Genomic DNA, 23,892 nt, shown 5'->3' on the forward strand with positions numbered 1-23,892 from the left:
ACCAAAAAGAAATGCTGGCAGTAATGCATGCCATCGAGGCCTTTCGACAACAACTTCAGCAAGGCCACCTGCTAATACGGACAGACAACACCACTGTGATGTGGTACATAAACAAGCAGGGGGGCACCCATTCTTACCCCCTTTGCAGACTGACAATGAATCTTTGGGAAAAATCACTGAGCCTGAACATACAGTTGCAATCCCAGTTTGTTCCAGGCAAAGACAATGTGCTGGTGGACAGCCTAAGCAGGAATTTCCTAGACCCCCACGAGTGGAGGTTACATCCAGAAATCTTCATACGACTCACCTCGACATGGGGCAGGCCAGAAGTAGACCTATTTGCCTCCCACCTCAATCATCATCTACAAAAGTTCTGTTCAAGGACATAGCATCCACAAGCATGGAAAATAGATGCTCTCTCATTCAACTGGAACTTCCTAAAAATCTATGCATTCCCACCTCTGCCACTGATGACCACAGTATTACTAAAGATCAAAGCAGAGAAGCCCAAGGGGATCCTAATAGCTCCAGACTGGCCAAGACAACACTGGTACCCACTACTACGGAGCATATGTCACAACAAAAGGTGGGCCCTTCCCCAATGGCCCCAACTTTTGACTCAACACAACTTCAAGACAGTACATCCCAACATTCAGACGCTGCAGCTAACAGCTTGGGAGATCCCATGAATAACCTCAATCTATCTCTCTCCAAGGAAGTTCAGCGGATACTAACAGAAGCCCGAAGACCATCCACCAGAAAGGTTTACTCAGCAAAATGGAAGAGATTCAGCATTTGGAATACCAGCAAGGGTCATGATGCATCATTATTGAACATCCCACTCATTCTGGAATATTTGTCAGATATGCTACAGAATGGACTCTCATATTCTTCCATAAAAATACATGCTTCAGCTATTTCAGCTAGATACAACACTGATCCACCTGTGTTTTCACATCCTTTGTTAAGGCAATTCCTTAGGGGAATCACGAATATAAAGCCACCAAGAAAGGCTCCAGTACCAGCTTGGGACCTCAGCTTTGTCCTAGAAAAACTGACTCTACCTCCCTTTGAGCCAGCAGCTTCTGTGGACTTAAAATTTCTCTCATGGAAGACAGCGTTCCTGTTGGCAATTACCTCAGCAAGAAGGGTTTCGGAATTACAGGCCTTAATGGCAATACCACCGTTCATAACCTTTCACAAAGACAGGGTCTCCTTACGAACCAACCCTACCTTTCTGCCAAAAGTGGTATCTAGGGTTTCTTTAAATCAAGCAATTCACCTGCCTACTTTCTTTCCCAATCCTGAGAACAAAGGGGAAAGACTGTTGCATACCTTGGACATTCACAGACAACTTCGCTACTACCTGGACAGAACCAAGACCAGTAGGAAGTCTGATCAGCTTTTTGTAGCTTACGCCCCTGGAGTACAAGGAAAAGCAATTTCCAAACAGACTATTTCAAAATGGATTGGGCATTGCATCAGATTCTGTTATTCCTTCCATGGAAAGAGTGTACCAGCCAATGTCAGACCACACTCCACCAGAGCTACAGCCACCTCTACAGCATTCTTAAGAGGAGTGCCTACAAAAGACATTCTAGAAGCTGCTACATGGAGCTCCGTGCATACATTCTCCAAACACTACAACCTCCCTTTATATTCCAGATCCAGAGCAGGCTTTGCTTCGGCAGTCCTGCAGGGATTGATAGCTACACCATCCTTTTCTTAGAGCATTCCACCTCCCCCAGCTAAGCTATGGTATTCAATCCATATGTTAGGACTGCAGTTGCATTCTTGAAGGACATAGTACAGTTTTGTACCTACCATAAATGTAGATGTCCGATAGATATGCAACTGCAGTCGGGTTTTCCCTCCCTCCTTCCCCTCTATGCCTTGGGTCCACTCCTCTCCCTGTTATCCTTAGCTGGGGATATCTGTTATGGTGTATCTGTTTATTGCTTATTTATTTGTCTGGAAACCTGCTTTTGTCTTCCAATTTGATTACAGCCTTCCTTGGAGGGCATCTGGGGCAAGAAACACTGAGGAAGATGGCGTTGGCTGATGCTTATGTACTCCAGCCGCTCTGACGTCGGAGAGAAATGCGACATCAGCCGACGTCGGACCCAGACTTTGGAATCCGGCCGACCGAGGGCTGCCTGAGGCAGGACAACCCATATGTTATGACTGCAGTTGCATATCTATCGGACATCTACATTTATGGTAGGTACAAAACTGTACTTTTTAGTAGAATGTAGAACAGAAGCTGCCATTAAAAAAAAGGAATAATTAGTAGAGCATATAAAATATTGCATGATAACTGTAAGAATCAATCCGAGGAGGTTAGAAAGGATTGGGCAGAGAGATTGGATAAGCAGTTCACAAAGAAACAATGGGGGGGATTTATGTATTCTCCCAAATATGCAATTAAGTCTAGAAAATTTAGGATTTTTGCTTGGAAGTGTTTACATAGGTATTTTTATACCCCAAGTAAACTCCATATAATTTTTCTCAGGTAGACAGCTAATGTTGGAGGTGTAATGGAGAAGAAACAGCTAACTGAGAATGTATTTTCTGGGAGTGTTATGAGTTGGCAGATTTTAAAGATTCATAGGTTGGTGCTAGGCTATCGGCCCTAGGGCCCATACAATTCAAGCCATAACAATTCCCTGCGTATTTCTTCCCACAATATTTACTTCCCTGTTTAGCAGGGCAACTGACGTGATCCTCGGGGTGAATTTCCTATCTCCCATCCAATCATCAAGGTTCCTTTTAAAGAAGGCCAAAGAGGCACTCTGCCTGACATGTATGGGCAGTCTATTCCAAAATCTGGGGAGTCTCTGGGTCAGGAACCTATCCCTCCATGTTTTGTTCATTGTGGTGACAAGGTTTAGATCCCTGGAGCATGTGGCTCTGAGGGAATGGGATTTCTTTAAGTGTAGCATGTCCAACAGCTCTGGGTTTGACATGGCCTTGTATGTTAAGCAGAGATCACCTCTGAGTAGACGATATGCGACAGAGTATAGCTGGAGTTTTTTAGACTGTCAGCATAGGGCATCTGCTTTAGACCTGTGATTCTTTTAGTGAGGTATTTCTGCAGCCTTTCTAGTTGATGCAGATGTCTTGAAAGGTACATACCAAACGGGGCGTTGTATTCTATAATGGGTCTAATGAGAGATGAGTACAGTGGGATAATGACCTCCTTTTTTCTGGATGAAAAGCCCTTAGTGATGAGGTGTGCCACATAGAAGAATTTCCTGACTGTTGTGGCGGTGTGGTCATCGAAGGTGAAACCACTGTCCACCTGTGTCCCTAAGTCTGTTATCACATGTTTGGTGTTTAATGTACAGTCACCTATGTGGTAATTCACAGATATATGTTTTTTCCCAAAGGGGATAACTATACATGTCTTGTCATTGAGCTTGAGCCCATGGTTCTGGCACCAAGCATCTGTTTCTGTAAGGCCCTTATGTAGAATATCCACATCATTTGGGCATTCAGTAATGGCTCCCAGTTTGCTGTCATTTGTGAACTTTGTTAGCCAGAGTCCCTTAGTGTTGGCCTGTACTTCAGAGAAGTAGATGCCAAACAAGAGCGGTCCCAGGATTGAGCCCTGAGTTACTCCACTTGTCTGGAGCTGGATTTGGAGTTGACTACTTTTACAGTGTGGGTTCTGTCAGTACTTCCCTGCAGATTGCTCTGTCAGAGATACTGGGATAGCAAATTGGTGTAACTAGAGAAATGATTTTTTTTGCGCTGTGATACAGAATCAGAATTGCCTAGACACAGTAAGGCTTTGCTGAGTCTAATTATGATGACTGCCAAAAAAGCAATTGCTAGAAAATGGAAATAAAAATCTAAACCAACTTTGCTGGCAGTAGCGAATATAGTAACAGAGGTAAAACAACTGGAACTGGGATCTTTAGAAAAAGGTAGGAGCAAATTACATAGGGAAATGTGGGAACAATACATGTAGAGGAGGAACGAGGTTTAAAAGAAGGCAAGATTTGAATGAGCTATGTACTGGTTGACTGATAATGACTGGATACGAGTATAAGTGATTATGTCAACATGGTTTGTAATGTGTAATGTTTGCAACTGGAATTGTGTTGATATGGTTTGCTTTCAGTTATATTTATAAATGTAAAATTGCCTGTGTAATACATAACATTAACATAAATGTTTCTTTATATCTCTTAATTAAATCAACCTTTTGCTTTTCAGCATTTGGTAATAACATAGTATTCTGTATTGTGACATCTATCCTACTGAATATTTAACTACATCTGTATAGAGTAGTGTGACGATCTACATGCATGTCTGTCACTGTACATGCCAGATATAGTGGTCATAACTGAGACATGGCTAAAGCCTCACATCACTGACAATGAAATTATTCCTCCAGGATACAACATCCTAAGGAAGGATAGAATGGACAAAAAAGGTGGAGGCATTGCTATTCTATTCAAGAATCACCTTACAGTGCAGGCATTAAGCATAAAACATCCCACCAGAGACAATGCAGAAATAATTTCCACTCAACTGAAGCACGACTCCAAAAAACTAATAAACATAATTGGATGCTACATACCTCCTGGTAACAATATACCCACTCTGGAAAACTTGCTTCATTGGTCCTGTATGTCTCTCCAAAATGAAACCATCATTTTGGGTGATTTTAATATTGATTGGCTAACCCATAACTCTCCCACCCCAACAAATCATATTGACCTCCACAGTTTTACCCAGACTGTCCAAATACCTACAAGAATTGAGACAGTAACTAACAGGGAATCAATCTTAGCTTGGATCCTAATTAATAGGCAAGTCCACCCCTCTCTCACAGGATGCCTTCCTGATGAACTGAGTGACTATCTGCCAACCTTCCTAATTCGGCAACTTAACCATCATGCTAAAGGCACTGTCTACCAACCCATTAGAAGCAAAAAGAACTTTAACCCCATCAATTTCATTGTAGACCTAAAACACTGTAACTGGGCACCCCTGAAATACCTCAATTTAAATGAGGCAGTCACATACTTTAATACCACCTGTCTAGGCATATTAAACCTAGAACCATAAGAATCGGAGCTAATCCCACTCCATGTCTTACCAAAGACACCAAATCCCTCCTCAAACCCAGAGACACAGCATGGGACCATAGGCATATTGTCAAGTCCCAAGCTGCAAATCAAAAATATCAGGAGCTTAGGAATAAGGCCGAAAAGCTATTAAAACTTGGCAAGGTTATTTACTTCCCCAGCCTTCAAATTAAGCATCAACATCACCCTCAAAGGTTCTGAGCAGCCATCAACAAATTACTCTTACCAGGCAAAAGTGGTACTCCCTCCCCCACCTTAATAAACAACACTGAAAGCACTACTACTCAATTTAACAAATTCTTAGGTTCATAGGTAGGTACTAGGCTATCTGCCCGAGGGAATTTATAAGCCTAGCCAGAGTGTGTCAGTTTTCGCTGCCCCATTGATTAATTAACTGAGCCTCTGTCAAGAAGAGCCAATGAAGTGATCCCAGGGGTGTATTTTCTGTTACCCATCTACTTGTCAAGGTTTCTCTTGAAGAATGTTAGTGAGGGACTCTGCCTAACTTCATTAGGAATTTTGTTCCAAAGCATGGGGAGTCTCTGTGACAGGAATCTATCCCTCCAGCATGTTCTATTTATTGTTGTGGTGAGGTTTAGCTCACTAGAATGAGTGGCTCGCAGTGACTTGGATTTCTTTAGGTAGAGCATGTCCATCAATTCTGAGTTGGACATGGCTTTGTAAGTCAGGCAGAGATCACCTCTGAGTAAGTGATATGTGACTGAGTACAGCTGGAGTTTTTCCAGTCGGGCTGCATAAGACATATATTTGAGGCCAGTAATCTTCTTGGTGTGAGGTACTTTTGTGGTCTTTCCAGCTGTTGGAAGTGTCTTGTGAGGTACATTCCAAATGGGGCATTGTACTCTATGATGGGTCTGATGAGTGATGAGTAGAGGGGCACTATAACCTCTTTATTTGTAGATGTGAACCCTTTAGTAATTAGATGGGCTACATAGAAGGATTTCCTAACTACTTTGTCAATATGATTTTCAAAGGAGAGATTACTATCTACCTAGGTCCCCAGATCTCTTATTACCTCTTCTGTATTAAGGGGGCTGCCACCTATGTGATAATTCATGGGTGTTTTGTTTTTCCCAAACGGGATGACTATGCATTTTTTGGCATTTAGCTTGAGACCATGACTTTGATACCAGGTGTCCGTCTCAGTAAGGCCCTTTTGGAGAATGTCAGTGTCAGCCGGAGAGTCAATGATGGCTCCTAGTTTGTAGTCATCGGCGAACTTGGTTAGCCATAGTCCTCCTGTGTTTGCCTGTACTTCTGAGAAGTATATGCCGAACAGTAGGGTCCCAGGACTATTCCTTGTGGGACACCACTTGTGACTGGTTTAGAGTTGGACCTGGAGCCCGCTATTCTTACCGTGTGAGCTCTGTCTGTAAGCCAGTTGGCAACCCATCTCGTAATGTAGGGGTTTATGTTCAGGCTGGTGAGTTTTTCTATAATTCCAGAGTGGGGAATAGTGTCAGAGCCTTGGCTAGGTCAAGGTAGGCTGTATGAACTACCTTACCCTCATCTATGGCCTTAGTGACTGTCTCGAAGAAGTCAGCCACCAGGTTTAGTAGGCATGTTCTGCCCTTAACAAAGCCAAACTGGGTCGGGTCAAGTGTTTGGAGGTTCCCATTGTCTTTGTTAATGAGTTCCATGATGATGCGCTCCATAGCCTTGCAGACCAAGCTAGTCAGGCTTATGGGGCAATAGTTACCAGGGTCAGTTGTGGCCTCTCCTTTGTGGAGCGAATAACCGTTGCTGTGCGCCATTCTGTGGGCACGTAGCCTGTGGAGAGGCTGAGGTTGAACAGTGTGTTTAGGTGGGGTGGTAGTTCATTCTGTAGTTCGTGCAAGACGCAGCCTGGGACACCATCTGGCGCCATTGACGCTGTGCTTTTGGCTTTTGAAAGGGCTGTTTTCACCTGTGCGTCTGTGATTTCCAGGGCACTACACTTTTCCGGTGAAAGGAGGGTGAAGTTTGCACTGAATTTATCTGCCAGGATTTTGGCAATATCCGTGGGTTCAGTATATTTTGTGCTATTTTGCACTAGCTCAGAGCATATCTGCGAGTTGCCACTTAGATTCTTGACATAGCTAAAGAAGGCTTTGTGGTTATCTTTCAAATCCTTGGCTATTTTTCTTTCGAAGTTTGCCATGGAGGATTTTATGAGGGACCTTAGTTTCTTACTAATACTGATCAGGGATGTCTTTCCTTCTTGGGATTTGCTTTTTTCCTCCTCCTGTTGTATAGCCTGTTTATGACAGGGGTCCACCAGACTAGTTTCTTTCTCTTATGGGGAGTGAGTCTTGGTTTTGTTAGGGATAGCACGATCCATGCATCCTTGTAGGTGCTCACAGAGTGCCTGCATCTTGGACACTGTTATCCTTTAGCGTCGGGGCTGTGAAACTTACCACCTCTGTCTTAAGTAAGGTGAAATTTGCTATAGAAAAGTTTTTCACTGTGGTTTCCTTGGTTGGAGATGGTGGTGTGATGTGGACATCCAGAGTGGTTAGATGTTCTTCATCTCACATTGCTGCAGTCCTTACACTTGGGTAGTCCGCTGTCCTCGGTCGGCCCGAATATCAAAGTATAAGGCTGACGTCGGTCAAGGCGCATTTGACTGACATCAGGACGTCAGGGTACAAATGCGCATGACCGACGTCATATCCTCAGTCTTTTTTGCCGCATGGTCCGATGCAGAAGCAGCGTTGCAAGTGCCGGTTGGCGTTCTGAAATTGTTCGATTTCGGAGTTTCAGACCGAGTCAAAGTTGGCTAAGTACCCCGTTGGGGAATATTTTAGTTTTTCTTGCCTCAGTGGTTTACCGGATGTCAGAAAAAGTGAATAATTGTATTTCTTGTGGGAAACAGATACCGCATAGAGACTACCATACTTTGTGTATTCCTTGCTTAGGGCCTGAGCACGACGTTGTTGGGTGTCGCTCTTGTGCTAGATTCAATAAGCGCACTATTAAGAGAAGATTAGATTGTGCCAGGTTAGTCTTCGGGAAGCGGTGCAATTATAAAATGCCGTCAGATGCTCCGACGCCCGCTTCTTTGAAGAAGCGCAAGGACAAAGCAGTTAAACCTAGGCTAGAGGAACCGTCAGTACCGGACGCCGGTTCTTTAGAGGTGTCGGTGGAGCCGGTGGTTCCACCGGAGGTTTCTTTGGGATCCCAGGGAGAGACTTTGTTATTGCAGGATGTGGCCTCTCAGGAGGCAGGCCAGGCTGATGGGGCTTCTCAGGTTACTATACTCCCCTCCCTGCCTAGGGTGGTTAGGCCCTCTCCTTCTGTTTCCAAGGCTTCTCCCAGGGGCAGGCCAGGTTTAGCTTCAGTTGGTGTTACCCCTAGCTCTTCAGGAACTGTGCCCAAGAAGCATATGCTTAAAATGGCAGAAGATTTGATTACTTTGATTAGGGGTTCTATGCCCCCTCCTGATAAGAGACCTAGGGTGGAGCCTGAGCTAAGTTTTGAGCAGGCTTCAGATGTTTCAGAGTCTTCGGCTGAAGACTTGCAGGAGTACTCTCCTTATTCTGATTCTGATGTGGATGATTCTACTCCTTCTGCTTCTCCTCCTGAGGATTTTTCTTTTCAGAAACTCTTCATTCCATGAGGGAGCATTTTAAGTGGGAAGGTCAGGACTTCTCTGATTCCAGGAAAAGGCTTAGGGAATTTTTGTTTTTACCCCAGCATAGGCCTTTGGCTATACCTCCTGTTTTGGATGTAGTGGAAGATGTTTTACAGAGGCTTCTCTTAATCCTGATTCTTTGCCTCCTGCTCCTGTTAAACCGGATAGGTATTACAGGGTGCCTGAAGCTCATAAGTATCTTTTTAAGAGTCCTAGGGCGGACCCAGAAACTGTTAGCCAGGGGCCTAAAGGTGTTATGGCTTCTGTTGTTAAGAATCCGGTTCCTGCAGACAAAGAGGCCAGGGCCTTGGATAGATGGGGAAAGAAAGTTTATACTTCTTCCACTCTTGCTATGAGGGCTTTGAATTGCCAGTTTCACATGTTGAAATACCAAAACTATCTCCTTTCACAATTGAAGTCTAAGGTTGATGCTCTGGCAGAAGGTATTGATGGTAAAGAGTTGCAAGATTTAGTACATGTTTCTGAACAGGTGGGTAAGCATTCTTTGCAATGTGGTTTTGATGCTGTACAGGCCTCGTCTAGGGTGGCTGCCACTGGGTCAGTTCTTCGCAGGCACGCCTGGCTGAGGGATCAAAATTTATCTGAACATGTTAAAACAAGGATTTTAGATGCTCCTTTACAATCTGACGTGTTGTTTGGTCCTCCTGTTGAGGCAGTTTTAAAGAAAATGGAAGACAAGGCTAAGTCTATGCAGACTGTTAAAGATTTTTTGCAGGTCCAACCTCCAAAGTTTAGTAGAAATTGGCCTACTAAGGGGTGGACGTATCCTTCTTATGATTCCCAGTCTAGGGGTAGATCTAGGCGTGGTAGGGGCAGAGCTCAGGGCTCTTTCAGGCCTAGAACAGGGAGTTCTCCTGCACAGTCTTCGGTGAGGGCAGGGGTCAGTCCTTTCGTAAACAGACCCAATGACCTACCTTTTCAGCTGCCAGAGCCTTCTCGTCTGGCAGCACCTTTGGGAGGAAGGTTGGCACTTTTCAAAGAAAATTGGAGTTTAATTACCCAAGACAGATGGGTATTGGATATCATACACCACGGTTACAGGTTTTATTTCCATACCTTGCCTCCTTTCAAAGGCATGCCAGACGTTCCTCCTCAGCAAAGAATAGAGGCTCACAAGCAAGTTTCTCTGTTACTCCAAATAGGGGCCATACAGCCGGTCCCTATGCCAGAAGTGGGCCTAGGATTTTATTCTCGCCTGTTCCTAGTACCAAAGAAGGGGAACACGTGGAGACCAATTTTGGATTTATCTACCCTCAACACTTATCTGGACATTCCCAAGTTCAAAATGTTGACGTTACAGCAGCTTTTACCTCTGCTGGGCAAAGATCATTGGATGGTAACTTTGGATCTCAAGGAGGCTTACCTTCATGTTCCTATCAGACTGGGTTGCAGGAAGTATCTGCGTTTTCGAGCTGGGACTTCTCATTATCAGTTCTCTGCATTGCCCTTTGGCTTATCTACTGCGCCCAGAGTGTTCACGAAAGTTCTGGCTCCAGTGATAGCTTTCCTCAGGCTAAAAGGAATACAGATCTATCCTTATTTGGACGATTGCCTGATTCTGGCTCAAGGAAGGGACGAGCTTCTTCATCATTTGGAATATGTGATGGCAGTGCTAAGATGCCTGGGGTATTCTGTGAACGAAATAAAGTCCAGTCTAGTACCCTCTCAGGACATGTGCTTTCTGGGTGTGAGACTGAATACAGCATCCCAGATGGCCTTTTTAACCCCGGACAAACAAAAGAGTCTATCCCTTTACTTCCATCAACTATCTCATCAGTCCGGGCTGACTGCAAGGACAGTCCTTCAAGCCTTAGGGTTCATGGCATCTTGTATTCTGGTGCTTCCCAATGCCAAACTGCATATGAGGAAGCTGCAATGGTATCTCAAAATGTATGGACACAGCACTGCCAGGATCTGGACACTGTCATTCAAATAATACCTTGCATTCAAAAGGAATTTTTGTGGTGGGCTCAGGAATGTCACCTAATCAAGGGACTCTCTGTGACCCGGCCAGAGGCGAGTCAGATTTTAATGACAGATGCCTCAGACAAAGCTTGGGGAGCTCATCTAAATGGAAAGTGGATACAAGACAAGTGGCCTGCCAGACTACAACATCTACATATCAACCTGAAGGAGATGTTAGCAGTCCAGTTTGCATTAATAGCTTTCAAGGAGTTACTTCTTCCAGGGCAGGTGTTGATTCTAACAGACAACACAACTGTCATGTGGTACATCAACAAGCAAGGGGAACGCATTCTTATCCTCTATGCAGGCAAGCAATGATTTTGTGGGAGACTGCTCTCAGTTTACAGCTCAATCTTCAGGCAAGGTTTCTGCCAGGAGCACAGAACTCCTTAGCAGATGTGTTGAGCAGACAATTATGGATCCCCACGAGTGGAAATTGGATCCTCATGTATTTCAGAAATTGACAGTGTCATGGGGAACTCCAGACATAGATCTGTTCGCTTCTCCACTAAACCATCAGCTGCCAAAGTTTTGCACAAAAAGGTTTCATCCCACAGCTTGGAGAGTGGATGCTCTTTCTTTCAATTGGAGCAATCTTCATGTGTATGCCTTTCCACCTCTGCCTCTCCTCCCAAAGGTACTTCTAAAGGTCAGACAGGACAAGCCAAGGATGATTTTAATAGCTCCAGATTGGCCTCGACAGCACTGGTACCCATTACTGAGAAGTCTAGTACGGAAGCCTCCATGGCCTTTGCCTTCGATTCCACACCTGTTGTCACAGGAGGACAGCCATTTGCTCAATGTCAAACTTCACTCTCTGCACCTAACAGCCTGGCATATTCTGTTTTGAACCATAGTGGGCCTCCACTTCCTCAGCAAGTTTTAAATGTTATTTTGGAAGCTAGAAGGCCTAGTACAAGGAAAGTGTACGCAGATAAATGGAAGAGATTTTTATTTTGGAGTGCAGCAAAAGATTTTGATGTTTCTGGGCCTAATTTGAGTGTGGCTCTTCAATATCTTACTGAGTTACTGGACAAAGGTTTGTCTTTCTCTTCTATTAAGGTTCATGCTGCAGCAATTTCGGCTCACTTTGATTGTGACCCACCATTGTTTTCTCATCCTTTGTTCAAGCAATTTCTTAGAGGGGCAAAGAATATAAGACCCCCACGAAAAGCTCCTGCTCCTGCTTGGGATCTCAATTTTGTGTTGGAGAAACTCACTCTACAACCTTTTGAGCCTGCAGCTACTTCTGAGTTGAAATATTTATCATGGAAGACTGCTTTTTTGTTGGCCATTACCTCTGCAAGAAGGGTTTCTGAATTGCAGGCCCTTATGGCGGTTGAGCCTTTCTTGATTTTCCATAAGGAATAGGGTATCTTTACGTACTAATCCTTCCTTTATGCCTAAAGTGGTTTCTAGTGTGGCTTTAAACCAAACTATTCATTTGCCTACTTTTTATGCAAATCCCCAAAATAAGGGGGAAAATATTTTGCACACTTTAGATGTACACAGGCAGTTGCGATATTATTTGGACAGAACTAAAGGGTTCAGGCAGTCTCAGCAGTTGTTTGTTTCTTTTGCTTTGGGTTCTCAGGGCAAGCCTGTGTCAAAACAAACTATTTCTAAGTGGATTGGGTTTTGCATTGCTTTCTGTTATTCCCATCATGGCAAGGAGATTCCAGCTGGGATTAGGCCTCATTCCACTAGGGCTACTGCCACTTGACAGCCTTTTGAGGGAGTGGCAACCAAGGATATTTTGGAGGCAGCTACTTGGAGTTCAGTGCATACTTTCTCTAGGCATTATCACCTACCACTTTACTCTAAATCCAGGGCTGGTTTTGCCACTGCTGTTTTGCAGGGCATTTTGGCAGCTCCTGCTTCCTTGTAGTTTGGCCATCCTCCCTTACCTCTGCTTTGGGATTCTACCCAAGTGCAAGGACTGCAGCAATGTGAGATGAAGAACATAGTACAGTTTTGTACCTACCATAAATGTAGATGTTCGAAGATCCACATTGCTGCAGTCCAATTTACCCTCCCTCCTTCCCCTCTGTAGTTAGAGGTGGTTGTGTAGGTTAGGTTGTAAATATTGTGTATATTGTATATATTGTACATATAACTAGTGCAGGGGTGGTTGGTTGTTTGTTTGCTGTCTTTTGGTTTTGACCTTTATGTTTAGGGTCTTCTGACATCTGGGGCAAGAAAAGACTGAGGATATGACGTCGGTCATGCGCATTTGTACCCTGACGTCCTGATGTCAGTCAAATGCGCCTTGACCGACGTCAGCCTTATACTTTGATATTCGGGCCGACCGAGGACAGTGGACTACCCAAGTGTAAGGACTGCAGCAATGTGGATCTTCGAACATCTACATTTATGGTAGGTACAAAACTGTACTTTTATGGTCTGATCTAACCAGTGACGGGTTGACCTCCGGTGTGGAGCACCTGTCACCCATGTTGGTGATGACCAGGTCCAGTATGTTTTCACCTCTGGTAGGGGAGTTTACCCAGCTGATCCAGGGCATTTGAGTTGATAAATTCCAGGAAGCACTGGACCTGGGAGTTTGTACTTGAGTAGTTTTCCCAGTTAACAGTAGGGTAATTGAAATTGCCTCAATATCAGGGTATTCGGTAGGACCTTCATGTTTTCCAGTGTCTCCAGAAAGGCGGAGTGGTGGTCCTGGGTCATGGAGGGTGATCTGTAGCAGGCCACAATTTGCATTGCAGATTTGCCTGATGTTAGTTGCACATGGATGATCTCGGAGGTATCATGCTGCGCCACTAACCTGGAGGTGTAGGTATCCTTGATGAATATGGATAACACCCCCTCCTTTTGTGTTTTGGTCCATGTTCTGTGGCCGAAATGTGTGGTATGAGTTGTAGCCTGGTAGTGCTGGGGTGCTCCATGGAGCCCTGATCCAGGTTTCAGTTACTGCACAGATGTCAACGTTCTCCATACTGAGGAGTGCTTTGTGCGCGTGCATTTTGAGATTTAAACTCCTGGCATTGAGTAGCATAACCCTCGTTTTTTTTTTTTTTTTTACTGAGACAATTTTAACCCTAGCCAACCAACAGAACAATCAAAACAAACCCCCCTCCTCTGAACCCTGCACAACTCACTCAAACAATAGCACATTCCAATTTCAGCCCATCTCTATAGATAGGATAAAAAGTACCTCAAAAAACTTAAACCCACTACTCTGGCTTCAGACAAATTACCAGCCGAATTTCTAAAAATTGCTGCCGATGCAGTGGCCTATCCTATAGCCATTCTCATTAATAGGTCCCTTTCAGAAACAATGGTCCCCGACATTTGGAAAATATCTCCTATAATCCCACTTCATAAAGGAGGTAATGCCACAGAACTTACCAACTACCGACCAATTGCGATACTATCCCCTTTAGCAAAAATCCTGAAAAAGTGCATACATTCCCAAATTATAGACTACTTGCTTATACATAAATCCTTGTCAAACACTCAGCACGGCTTTCGCTCCTTCCATAGTACCACCACTGCCCTTCTGTCTTTCACCAGTATAGTGAACACACACAGAAACAGTGGTAAATTTGAATCTGTTACCTTTCGCAACCTTTCAAAGGCCTTTGATATGGTCAGACATGACATACTTATCAAAGAGCTGTCTGACTTAGGACTAACTAAATCGTCCATATCCTGGATCCAAAGCTGTCTGGCTGGTCGACAGCAAGCAGTACTTTGACAGCAAGAACTCTCACCCCTTCTTCCAGTTGCTCTTGGTGTGTCACGGGGTTCCATATTAGGCCCACTTCTATTCATCCTCTATACCAACAAGCTGTACACTTCTACTCCCAATGCATCTGTCATACAATATGCAGATGATTCTATGATAATTTGTGCAGCTTCCTCACTACAGGAACTCCACACATTAACACAACAATCTTTCCTCTCTATAGAAGCATGGCTATCTAAAGTTCGACTCAGTTAACCCTGCTAAAACCAAGCTGCAGTTCTTTAAAACTAATAGGTCCACCTCATTAACTTCCACCTTTAACATTATGTCCAGCAACAAAACGTCTATCTCTCCCACTGAGCACACCAAACTTCTTGGCATAGAGATCGATAACAGTCTGAGATTTGATATTCATATCTCCCAGACCATCAAGAAAATCTACAAAAAAACTAGGCACCCTCTATAGAAATAGGCAATTCCTTTCCAAACAAAAAACGCAACTATATTCCACACTCACCTTATCTCCACCCTCCTCTATGGCCTCACCCATTCTTACCAACCTTAAGGCAGACTTGGCAAAGCTTTACTCCTGCTATAACAAAATAGCTAGATTCATCTCAGACTCCCCATTTATTTCTCACCACTGCTCATCCTTAAGGCAGCTCAACTGGCTGGAACTTAACCAACTGTTGCACTACAATCAAATTTCTCTAGCCCATAAAATACTTTATCAACCAGAAAAAATCCCTGCAGTACAAAACCTACTTCACCCTCACGCTAATAATAGGACTCTTCTCTCCAGTAACAGATTTCTTCTCATAGTAACTAAATCTAATAATACAGCAGGTGACCCGTTCTCTAATTACGTGTCTAAAATCTGGAATGGTCTACCCAGTGATATACTTACTACCCCTACCTTCATACAGTGTAAAAAAATTACTAAAACCCCATCTCAGTAACAACTGGCTATGCTCCTGTACTACACCAGGTTAGACCATCCTCCACATTAGACCCTCCTCCAGTATAATCAACACTCCTTTTCTTACCTGACTTTTCTTACACCTAAAGTAGTTTTAATAGGTCTAGGTTTTAAGATTGTATAGTATACAGATGATATAGTAAAAATGAAAATTTGTTTCTAGCTTAGTCTAAATAATCTTTATGTAGATGCTTTCTTAGACATGAGACTTTACTAATGATGTGGGTGTCTTCTTACACTTGAGACTCTAGTAATGATGTAATATTTTCTCTGTCTGACTAATTGTATTATTATGTCTCTATTTGACCAACCATATATGCTATATAAACTAAATGAATTTGACTGTAATTTTCTAGATATGATAAGCTTAATGCTATATATTACTTGTTTGTTTGCTTGTTAATTCTGAAGCTTTTCTCCCCAGGCCTCTACTGAAAAAGGACCTGTGTCCAGTGGACTTTCCCAGTTAACAAATTTAAAATAAAGTAAAAAAATAAAATAAAAACTGCATGTATAGTTGCTATCTTATCTATTTTGACACTGTAAAATTTAATTCTGTTCTGCCCTCACTGATACTGTATATCTTAAATGATTTTGTTTGTACTACATCTGCTGGTGCTTTTCTCCCGAGCCCCTGCTGAAAATGGGATTTTGTGCCCAGACGGACTTCTCCGGGAAACAAATGTAAAATAATAAACTGGGAACATATGTTTTAGGAGTGGAATGAGTTGGTACATTTTAAAAAATCCTTACAAAGTAGTCTGTCAGAAATATTGGGAGAACAAATGGTTGTAACTAAGGATATGATTTTTTTGAGCTGGCTTTGAATTACCTAGACTTAGTAAAGCCTTATTACATGGATTGCCTAGGTATAGTAAGGTCTTAAGTTTAATTCTGTTGGCTGTTAAAAAAAAACTTTTACTAGAGAATGGAAATTTGTCTAAACCAATTCTATTTGAAGTATTGATTATTATAAAAGAGATAAATAAACTCGAAGAGGAATCTTCAGAAAAGGGAAGTAGCAAACTACGTATAACTAAAGACAAGTTGTGGGAACAATAAATACATAATAATGTTAAGGAGGAATTAGGTTTAAAGGAAGGCGGGAATTCAGTAGTTTATGTAATGTTGGACTAATGATTACAAAAAAAGAAAAGATGTGATATGTAATGTATGTAAATGAGAACAATGTTAATATGATTTGTTTTCTCTTCTGTTAATGTATGTCTGTGTCTTAAGTTATAATTTAATTAAGACGTTTTAAAAACTTGAATCTTTTATTACACAGTTTCTTGAGCTTATTTTCTTGTATATTTAACATCTTATCAGGTTTACTTAGAGCGGTTAGTTTCACTTTACTTTTTATAATCCTGCCTTTCATTAAGCCCATTGTATTTTCTTGAATGAAGGCAAATTATCCTGCTTTTATGAACAACACTGTTGTCATGTGGCACAGCTGAAAAGTAAGCCTTAGAATAAGTTGTTTGATATGATTTTGAGAAGATTAAATGGAAAGGTGTAGATTTCTAAAGCATAGATGTTTACCAGTTTGGTAAACTGTGAGTGCATGTTTATTTTCTTGTTCTGGTCTGACTGACACATTTTTACAGACATTTCAGACATTGAGTCAAACCATTCACGTTCCCCCCCACAAGATCGAAAGTCACAGCATTCTGATTTGTCATCACATTCATCAACTGAAAAGCTAAAGGAGAAGTCAAGGTAATCAAGAGTAGTCTGATTCTGTTATGCATTGTGCCTTGCATTTATTGTATTTCTTTAACATTCTTTTAAAGATTTTGAAAGTACATTTATGCTGGGTGCTGCTAATAGAAAGATTGACAGGAATCCACCCTGAAAAAAGGTCTGATATTTTATCCTGACAGTAAAAGATAGCAGTCTGTACTTTTTAACTGTTCAGTGAACTAGGAGTATAGTTTTATCATTCTGCATGTGGTGTTCATTTATAATTTATTTTGTTCTTTGACCTTTAAGTTATTAACACTGGATTCTAATTTAAGTGCAAAGACTGAACCACCAAATCGAATGGCTAAAATGGGTGCCATGCCCACTCCATTTAAGGTAACAACTGATACCCCAGCTGTCGCTGCAGAACCAGAAACTGATCACAGTCATTTGGAGGAACCTCCAGGTTAGAACAGCAATTCAACTTTAATTGTTTTTGAAATGTTTTTCTTTTTGTTATTGTTGTTGTATGTGTTATTACCTGTTTTAGGTTGTCATATAATGGAGTTTTCCCTTTCTTGTAACACTTGATACTTGCTTTGTTAAATCTTAACCATTGCTGGCTTTTGATTAAGAGGTAGCTAATGGGGAAGGGACTGAACTCCATATTTTCTGAGTCATTCATGATTGAACATGTCTAAAATGAGTAACATCAGTTACAGTACTCTACAGTTAAATATTTGATATTTAAAATAAAGGTGAGATAATCTTCCTCTAGTGCCTCAGTCACTTGGTACAGTTTTGGTGTTCTTTGTGTTTCACTGTTGCAGTCATCACACGTGGGTTAAATACCAGAGACTTAATATTTCTGCGTCGGTTGCTGTCACTTTAGGATTGATGTTAGGTCGTCAGGGGTATAAAAACAGACAGCCGACACCTTTACATTAGTCTTTCTTGCAGAGGAGCCTGAAGCAGAAGCAGTTTGCATGAGTGCCGGTTGGCCACTACCTGAATTTTCGTTTCCGAAATTGAATCATCCTGAAGTCTTCTAAAGCTAAGTACCTCGTTGGGGATCCTTTTTTCTTGCTCTAACCGATGTCAGAAAAAGTTAACAATTGTCTTGCTTGTGGAAAGCAAATACCACACTGAGATTTCCATTCTTACTGCATCACCTGTTTAGGCCCAGACCACAACGTACCTCGCTGTTGATTTTGTGCTTTGTTCAATGCCCAAACTGTTCATCGTTGGGCCCTTATTGTCACTAAATACATTCGCTCTTGATCACTGTATTCCGAAATGGCTTCGGTAAGCCATCCAACTACTGATCTTCCAAAAAAACGTAAGGATAAAGACAGAGACAGACCGCACAGGTCCAAGACTGCAGACAATGCTTCCGTTAAGCTAGTCATCAATTCGCCGGTACTCAGTGAGGCTCTTTCGCAGCCTCTGATGCCAGCTTTGATGGATTCGCAGGCCTCTACGAGACCTGTTCGGAGTCCGGTATGCCGCAAGATTTTTCTTTGACTATGGAACTTGCGGATGTCTCTACCTTGGATGGGTCCGGAGCTGCTGTGCAGGCACCAGTTTCTGGTATTTGACCTAAACCAACTTCTTTCGCGTCTTCAGATCTGTCTAAAACTACTCAGTTTCTAAGGCCAAGATTATGAGCTACGCCTAAAAAAACGACGACCCAAACTCAAGCACCTGCTTCCTTGCTACATCATCAAATGCTTAAAATAGCAGAAGACCTGATTATGCTTGGCATAAGGAGCAGACCTTGCCAGACCATGTCAAATCAAAATACTAGATGCTCCTTTGCACCCAAACAGAAGAAGTTCTAAAAAAGATGGAAGAAAAAGCTAAGTCTATGCAGACAATCAAAGATTTTTTGCAAGTGCAGCCTCCAAGATTCAGTAGGCATTGCCCCTCGAAACATTGTTCCTTTCCAGCCCCCTCAAGGCTGTCTCAAACTAGACCCAGGGGAAACCGACCCCCCAGATTACAATCTCAGGGTATGCAGAGATCTAAGCAATGGAGTGCCTCCACTTCTTAAACAGGGAGTGCTAAGCCACCCCCTTACAGAAAGAATTCACAATGACTTCTCAACTCCACTCCTCACCTCTGCCCAGTTGCTCGTGCCCCTAGGAAGAAAACTTGCCCATCATGCAAAAAACTGGACCTCCATCACCAATGACCGATGGGTCCTCAACATTGTATCCCAGGGGTACAAATTTTACTTCCACTCACTGCCAACCCCAAAAGGGTTCCCAAACCTTCCTCCAAACCAGTGAGCAGAGGCACAAAACCAATTTCAAGCCCTGCTTCTCCATAAAGGCAATTCAGCCTGTTCCTGCAGAACAGATAGGTCAAGAGTTTTATTCCAGACTTTTCCTGGTACCCAGAAAAGAGGGCACTCGGCACCCAATCATAGATCTTTCCATTCTAAAGACCTTCCTGGTGGTACCAAAATTCAAAATGCTCACCCTTCAACAGCTTCTTCTATGCTGTCCAAAGATGCCTGGTTAGCCACCCTAGACCTAAAAGAAGCCTATCTGCACATCCCTATCAGGGACTCATGCAGGAAATACCTATGTTTCAGTGCAGGATCTATGCATTATCAGTTCTCTGCACTTCCCTTTGGCTTATCCACTGCTCCCAGAGTCTTCACAAAATGCCTGGCTCTAGCCATTGCCTATTGCAGACAGAGAAAGATTCTAATTTACCCCTACTTGGACAACTGCCTGATTCAAGCAGACAGTCAGGAAAAGCTGTTGCAGCACCTGACATTTGTAAAGAACCTTCTAACCTCCGTGGGGTACACTATCAACGAAAATAAATCAAAACTAGTCCCCAGTCAAAAGACTGTATTCCTGGGAGCAAACTTGGACACAGCATCCCAGATGGCATTTCTTACTCCAGAAAAACAAGCCTGACAGACTACTTCACTCGAATGGCCACCAGAACTCAGCTGTCCACAAGGAAAATCCTGCAGGCCTTAGGGTTCATGGCCTCTTGCATTCTACTAATTCCATATGCCAGACTGCATATGAGGAAACTTCAATGGTACTTAAAAAGTCCTTGGTGCCAACATTCTCAGGACCTGGAAACCGTTTTACCTATCACACCTTGTCTAAGGACAGAGGTTCTTTGGTGGGCAGCAGCATGCAACCACAACAAGGGACTTCCCTGTACTCAACCCCATGCCACCCAGACCCTAACCACAGATGCATTAGACTATGCCTGGGGAACACATCTGGACAAGTGCATTCAGGGCTACAGGAGCCCAAGTCAAATTCATCTGCACATCAACCAAAAAGAGATGCTAGCTGTTCAGCATGCTCTGACAGCTTTCAGATCCCTACTGTCACCAGGATCCCTGCTAATAGAAAAAGACAACACCACACTTATGTGGTACATCAACAAGCAGGGGGGAACCCACTCTTGCCCACTCTGCAGGCTAGCCATGGCCCTGTGGTACACAGGCTTGGACATGCATATTCATCTGCAAGCTCAATTCCTGCAGGCAAACAAAACTCTCTGCAGATGATCTAAGCAGAAATCTCCTAGGCCCACACGAGTGGCAATTAGACCCCAGCACCTTCAGCCTTCTAACCCAGAAATGGGGGACCTCAGAGGTGGACCTTTTTGCCTCCCCCTACAATCATCAGCTCAGCAAATTCTGCACCAGGACACCTCACAGCAGGGCCTGGAAAGTGGATGCCCTATCCTTCCAGTGGTTAAACCTCTCAATCTATGCATTTACCCCTCTGCCTCTTCTCACAGCAATATTACTCAAGATAAAACAGGACAGACCAAGGGCAGTCTTGATTGCCCCAGACTGGCCACGCCAGCACTGGTACCCACTATTGCACAGCTTGTCACCTGTGCCACCCTGGCACCTACTCCAGATCCCAACCCTTCTCAATCAGCAGGAGGGCAGATCTTGCATCCACAACTGCAAACCCTGAATCTTGCAGCCTGACTTATTCCTTGAATTCTCCCCCAGTGACCAGCCTAAGCAAGCAGGTGCTGGACGTCATTCTTGAAGCCAGAAGACGCAGTACAAGGAAATCCTATGCTGAAAAGTGGAAAAAGGTATTGTTCTTGAATTCACTCTAAAGGAGAAAACCCAGCACTGCCCTCCTTACCTCTAATCTTGGATTACCTAGCAGATCTAATCCACAGAGGCCTATCCTTCTCCTCCATTAAGATTCATGCCTCTGCCATCTCAGCTCATTACAACACTGAGCCACCTCTCTTCTCTCACCCTGTCATCAAACACTTCCTGAGAGGGGCAAACAACTTAAGGCCACCAAGGAGAGCACCCACCCCTGCTTGGGACCTTAACTTTGTACTGGAAAAGCTCACGCTCCCCCCCCCCCCTTTGAGCCTGCAGCATCAGCAGAGTTAAACTTCCTCTCTTTGAAAACAGCCTTGCTTCTGGCCATCACTTCAGCTAGAAGATTGCCTGAACTACAAGCACTTAGGCTGCGGAGCCCTTCATTATTTTTCATGCTGACAGTTTTCCCTCAGGACTAGCCCTTCCTTTATGCCTAAAGTGGTGTCCAGTGTGGCTCTCAACCAGTCTATCCATTTGCCAACTTTCTTCCATGATCCTCAAAATAAAGGGGAAAGGATCCTGCACTCCTTGGACGTGCACAGACAACTCAGATTCTACCTTGGTAGGACTAAGCCCTTCAGGAAACCTGACCAGTTACTAGTCAGTTTTGCACCAGGGGCAGAGGGCAAGGCCATTACAAAACAAACAGTTTCCAAATGGATAGCACACTGTATCCATTTCTGCTACAAACACCATGGGAAACCAACCCCTCAGGGGGTCAGAACACATTCCACTAGGGCAGCTTCTTCCTCTACAGCATTCCTCAGGGGAGTCCCTACCAGGGACATTCTGGAAGCTGCTACCTGGAGTTCTGTATACACCTTCACCAAGCATTATGACCTGCCTCCCTTCTCCAAATCCAAGGTGGGTTTTGCAACAGCAGTCCTGCAGGGCATTCTAGCCAGTCCCACCTCTTTTTGACTGTCTCCACCCTTTCTTCAGCTTTGGGAATCAACCCAAGTGTGATGAATGCAACAGTGAAACACAAAGAACATAGTACAGTTGTGTACACTTACCATAAATGTAGATGTTCAAGTATATTCACTGTTGCAGTCCTGGTTCCCCCCCCTACAGCCCCCTTGTCTCTCTCTCTCCTCTCTATGTCTATTACTCTCCCCTTACAGGGCTATTGGTATTTACTTTTTTACTGGTGGTGTTTTCTCCACCATAACTTAGCTCCCTATTTGGGGGGCTCTTGACATTTGGGGCAAGAAAAACTGATGTAATGGCGTCGGCTGCCTGTTTTTATACCCCTGACGACCTGACGTCAGTCATGAAGCAACAGCAACTGACGCAGAAATATTAATTCTCTGGTATTCGGGCAGAGTGTGGGCTACCTGTAGGCAGATAACCCAAGTGTGATGACTGCAACAGTGAATACACTCAAACATCTACATTTATGGTAAGTGTACACAACTGTACTTTTCTGCTTCCACTTATCCATACCACTGAAGTAGTTGTTAATGAGCTAGTAGGAATTTCAATTATTTAAGCCGCTTAGCAATACGATCATCTTGGTAATGGAAAAATTGCCATGACTGCTTCATTTTTTTCAGTGATGATATACTCTTTGCAGATACTAAGTAAATGTGGTGTGTGTGTGTATTTATATAAATATATATATATATATATATATATGTGTGTGTGTATATGTATATATATATATATATATATATATATATATATATATATATATATATACACACACACACATACACATATATGTGTATGCTTATATTTATATATATGTATCTATATATGTATATATCTGTGTGTGTGTATGTACATACATATATATATATATATATATATGTACACACACACACACACGTATGTATATATATATATATATATATATATATATATATATGTATAGACACACACACACACACGTGTGTCTATATATATATATATATATATATATATATATATATATATATATATATATATATAATGAATATATTAAATGAAACCCATCCTAGGATGTCTCCTACCTACCCTCTCTATACTAGCATACATCACATTCATTCATCCTAGAAGCTCAATACATAACACTAAGTACCATGTTACACCTACATACATTAACCCAAACATAAACACACACTTCCCCATTATGTCTGCACTTTTTAAAGATGACACAATGTTACACATAAATAAAACTCTATTGACAAGAACCCACATCACAAAACCATCATATAAACACCACATAAAAACAACACACAATATTAAACGCATATTACTTATCACAAAAAAAACTTCTCATATCAGGAGACAACCACCCAAATCCAGGACCTAGCAATTACCCACTCCCACCGAAGCAAAGGTCAGACTTACTAATCATTAATTTTGAATATCAGGAGCATAACTAACAAAAAAACCCTGATATACAAGCATTCATAACCCACTACTCCCCAGACATAATGACCATCACTGAGACCTGGTTAAAGCCTAACATCCAGAGTGAAGAAATTCTCCCACTAGGATATAACATATTAAGTAAGACAGGACAGAAAAAATAAGAAGGGCGGTGGAGTAGCCATACTCTTCAAAAACTCACTAAACATAAAACCCCATCAAATCCCAACCCCCACATTTCAAAATGCCGAAACCTTAGTCTCAACTCTAAGTATAAACAAAACTAAAACAATCAACATTATCTGTTGTTACATCCCCCCAGGC

General features: G+C 42.7%; 1 protein-coding gene across 3 annotated transcripts in view; it reads left to right on the forward strand.

The window, feature by feature from the left end:
* TJP2 (tight junction protein 2) overlaps positions 1 to 23,892 on the forward strand; it is a 2,224,967-nt gene that overhangs the window by 1,514,812 nt on the left and 686,263 nt on the right. For all 3 annotated transcript variants that reach the window (XM_044064349.1, XM_044064348.1, XM_044064350.1), the window contains 2 exons: positions 17,018 to 17,129; positions 17,429 to 17,559. In XM_044064349.1, coding sequence (XP_043920284.1) covers positions 17,018 to 17,129; positions 17,429 to 17,559 — 243 coding nt within the window. The remainder of the gene's footprint in view (positions 1 to 17,017; positions 17,130 to 17,428; positions 17,560 to 23,892) is intronic.

This window comes from Protopterus annectens, chromosome 2.part2 (genome assembly GCF_019279795.1).
Source record: "Protopterus annectens isolate FY-2018-M chromosome 2.part2, PAN1.0, whole genome shotgun sequence".
In the NCBI taxonomy this organism is placed as follows: domain Eukaryota; kingdom Metazoa; phylum Chordata; order Ceratodontiformes; family Protopteridae; genus Protopterus; species Protopterus annectens.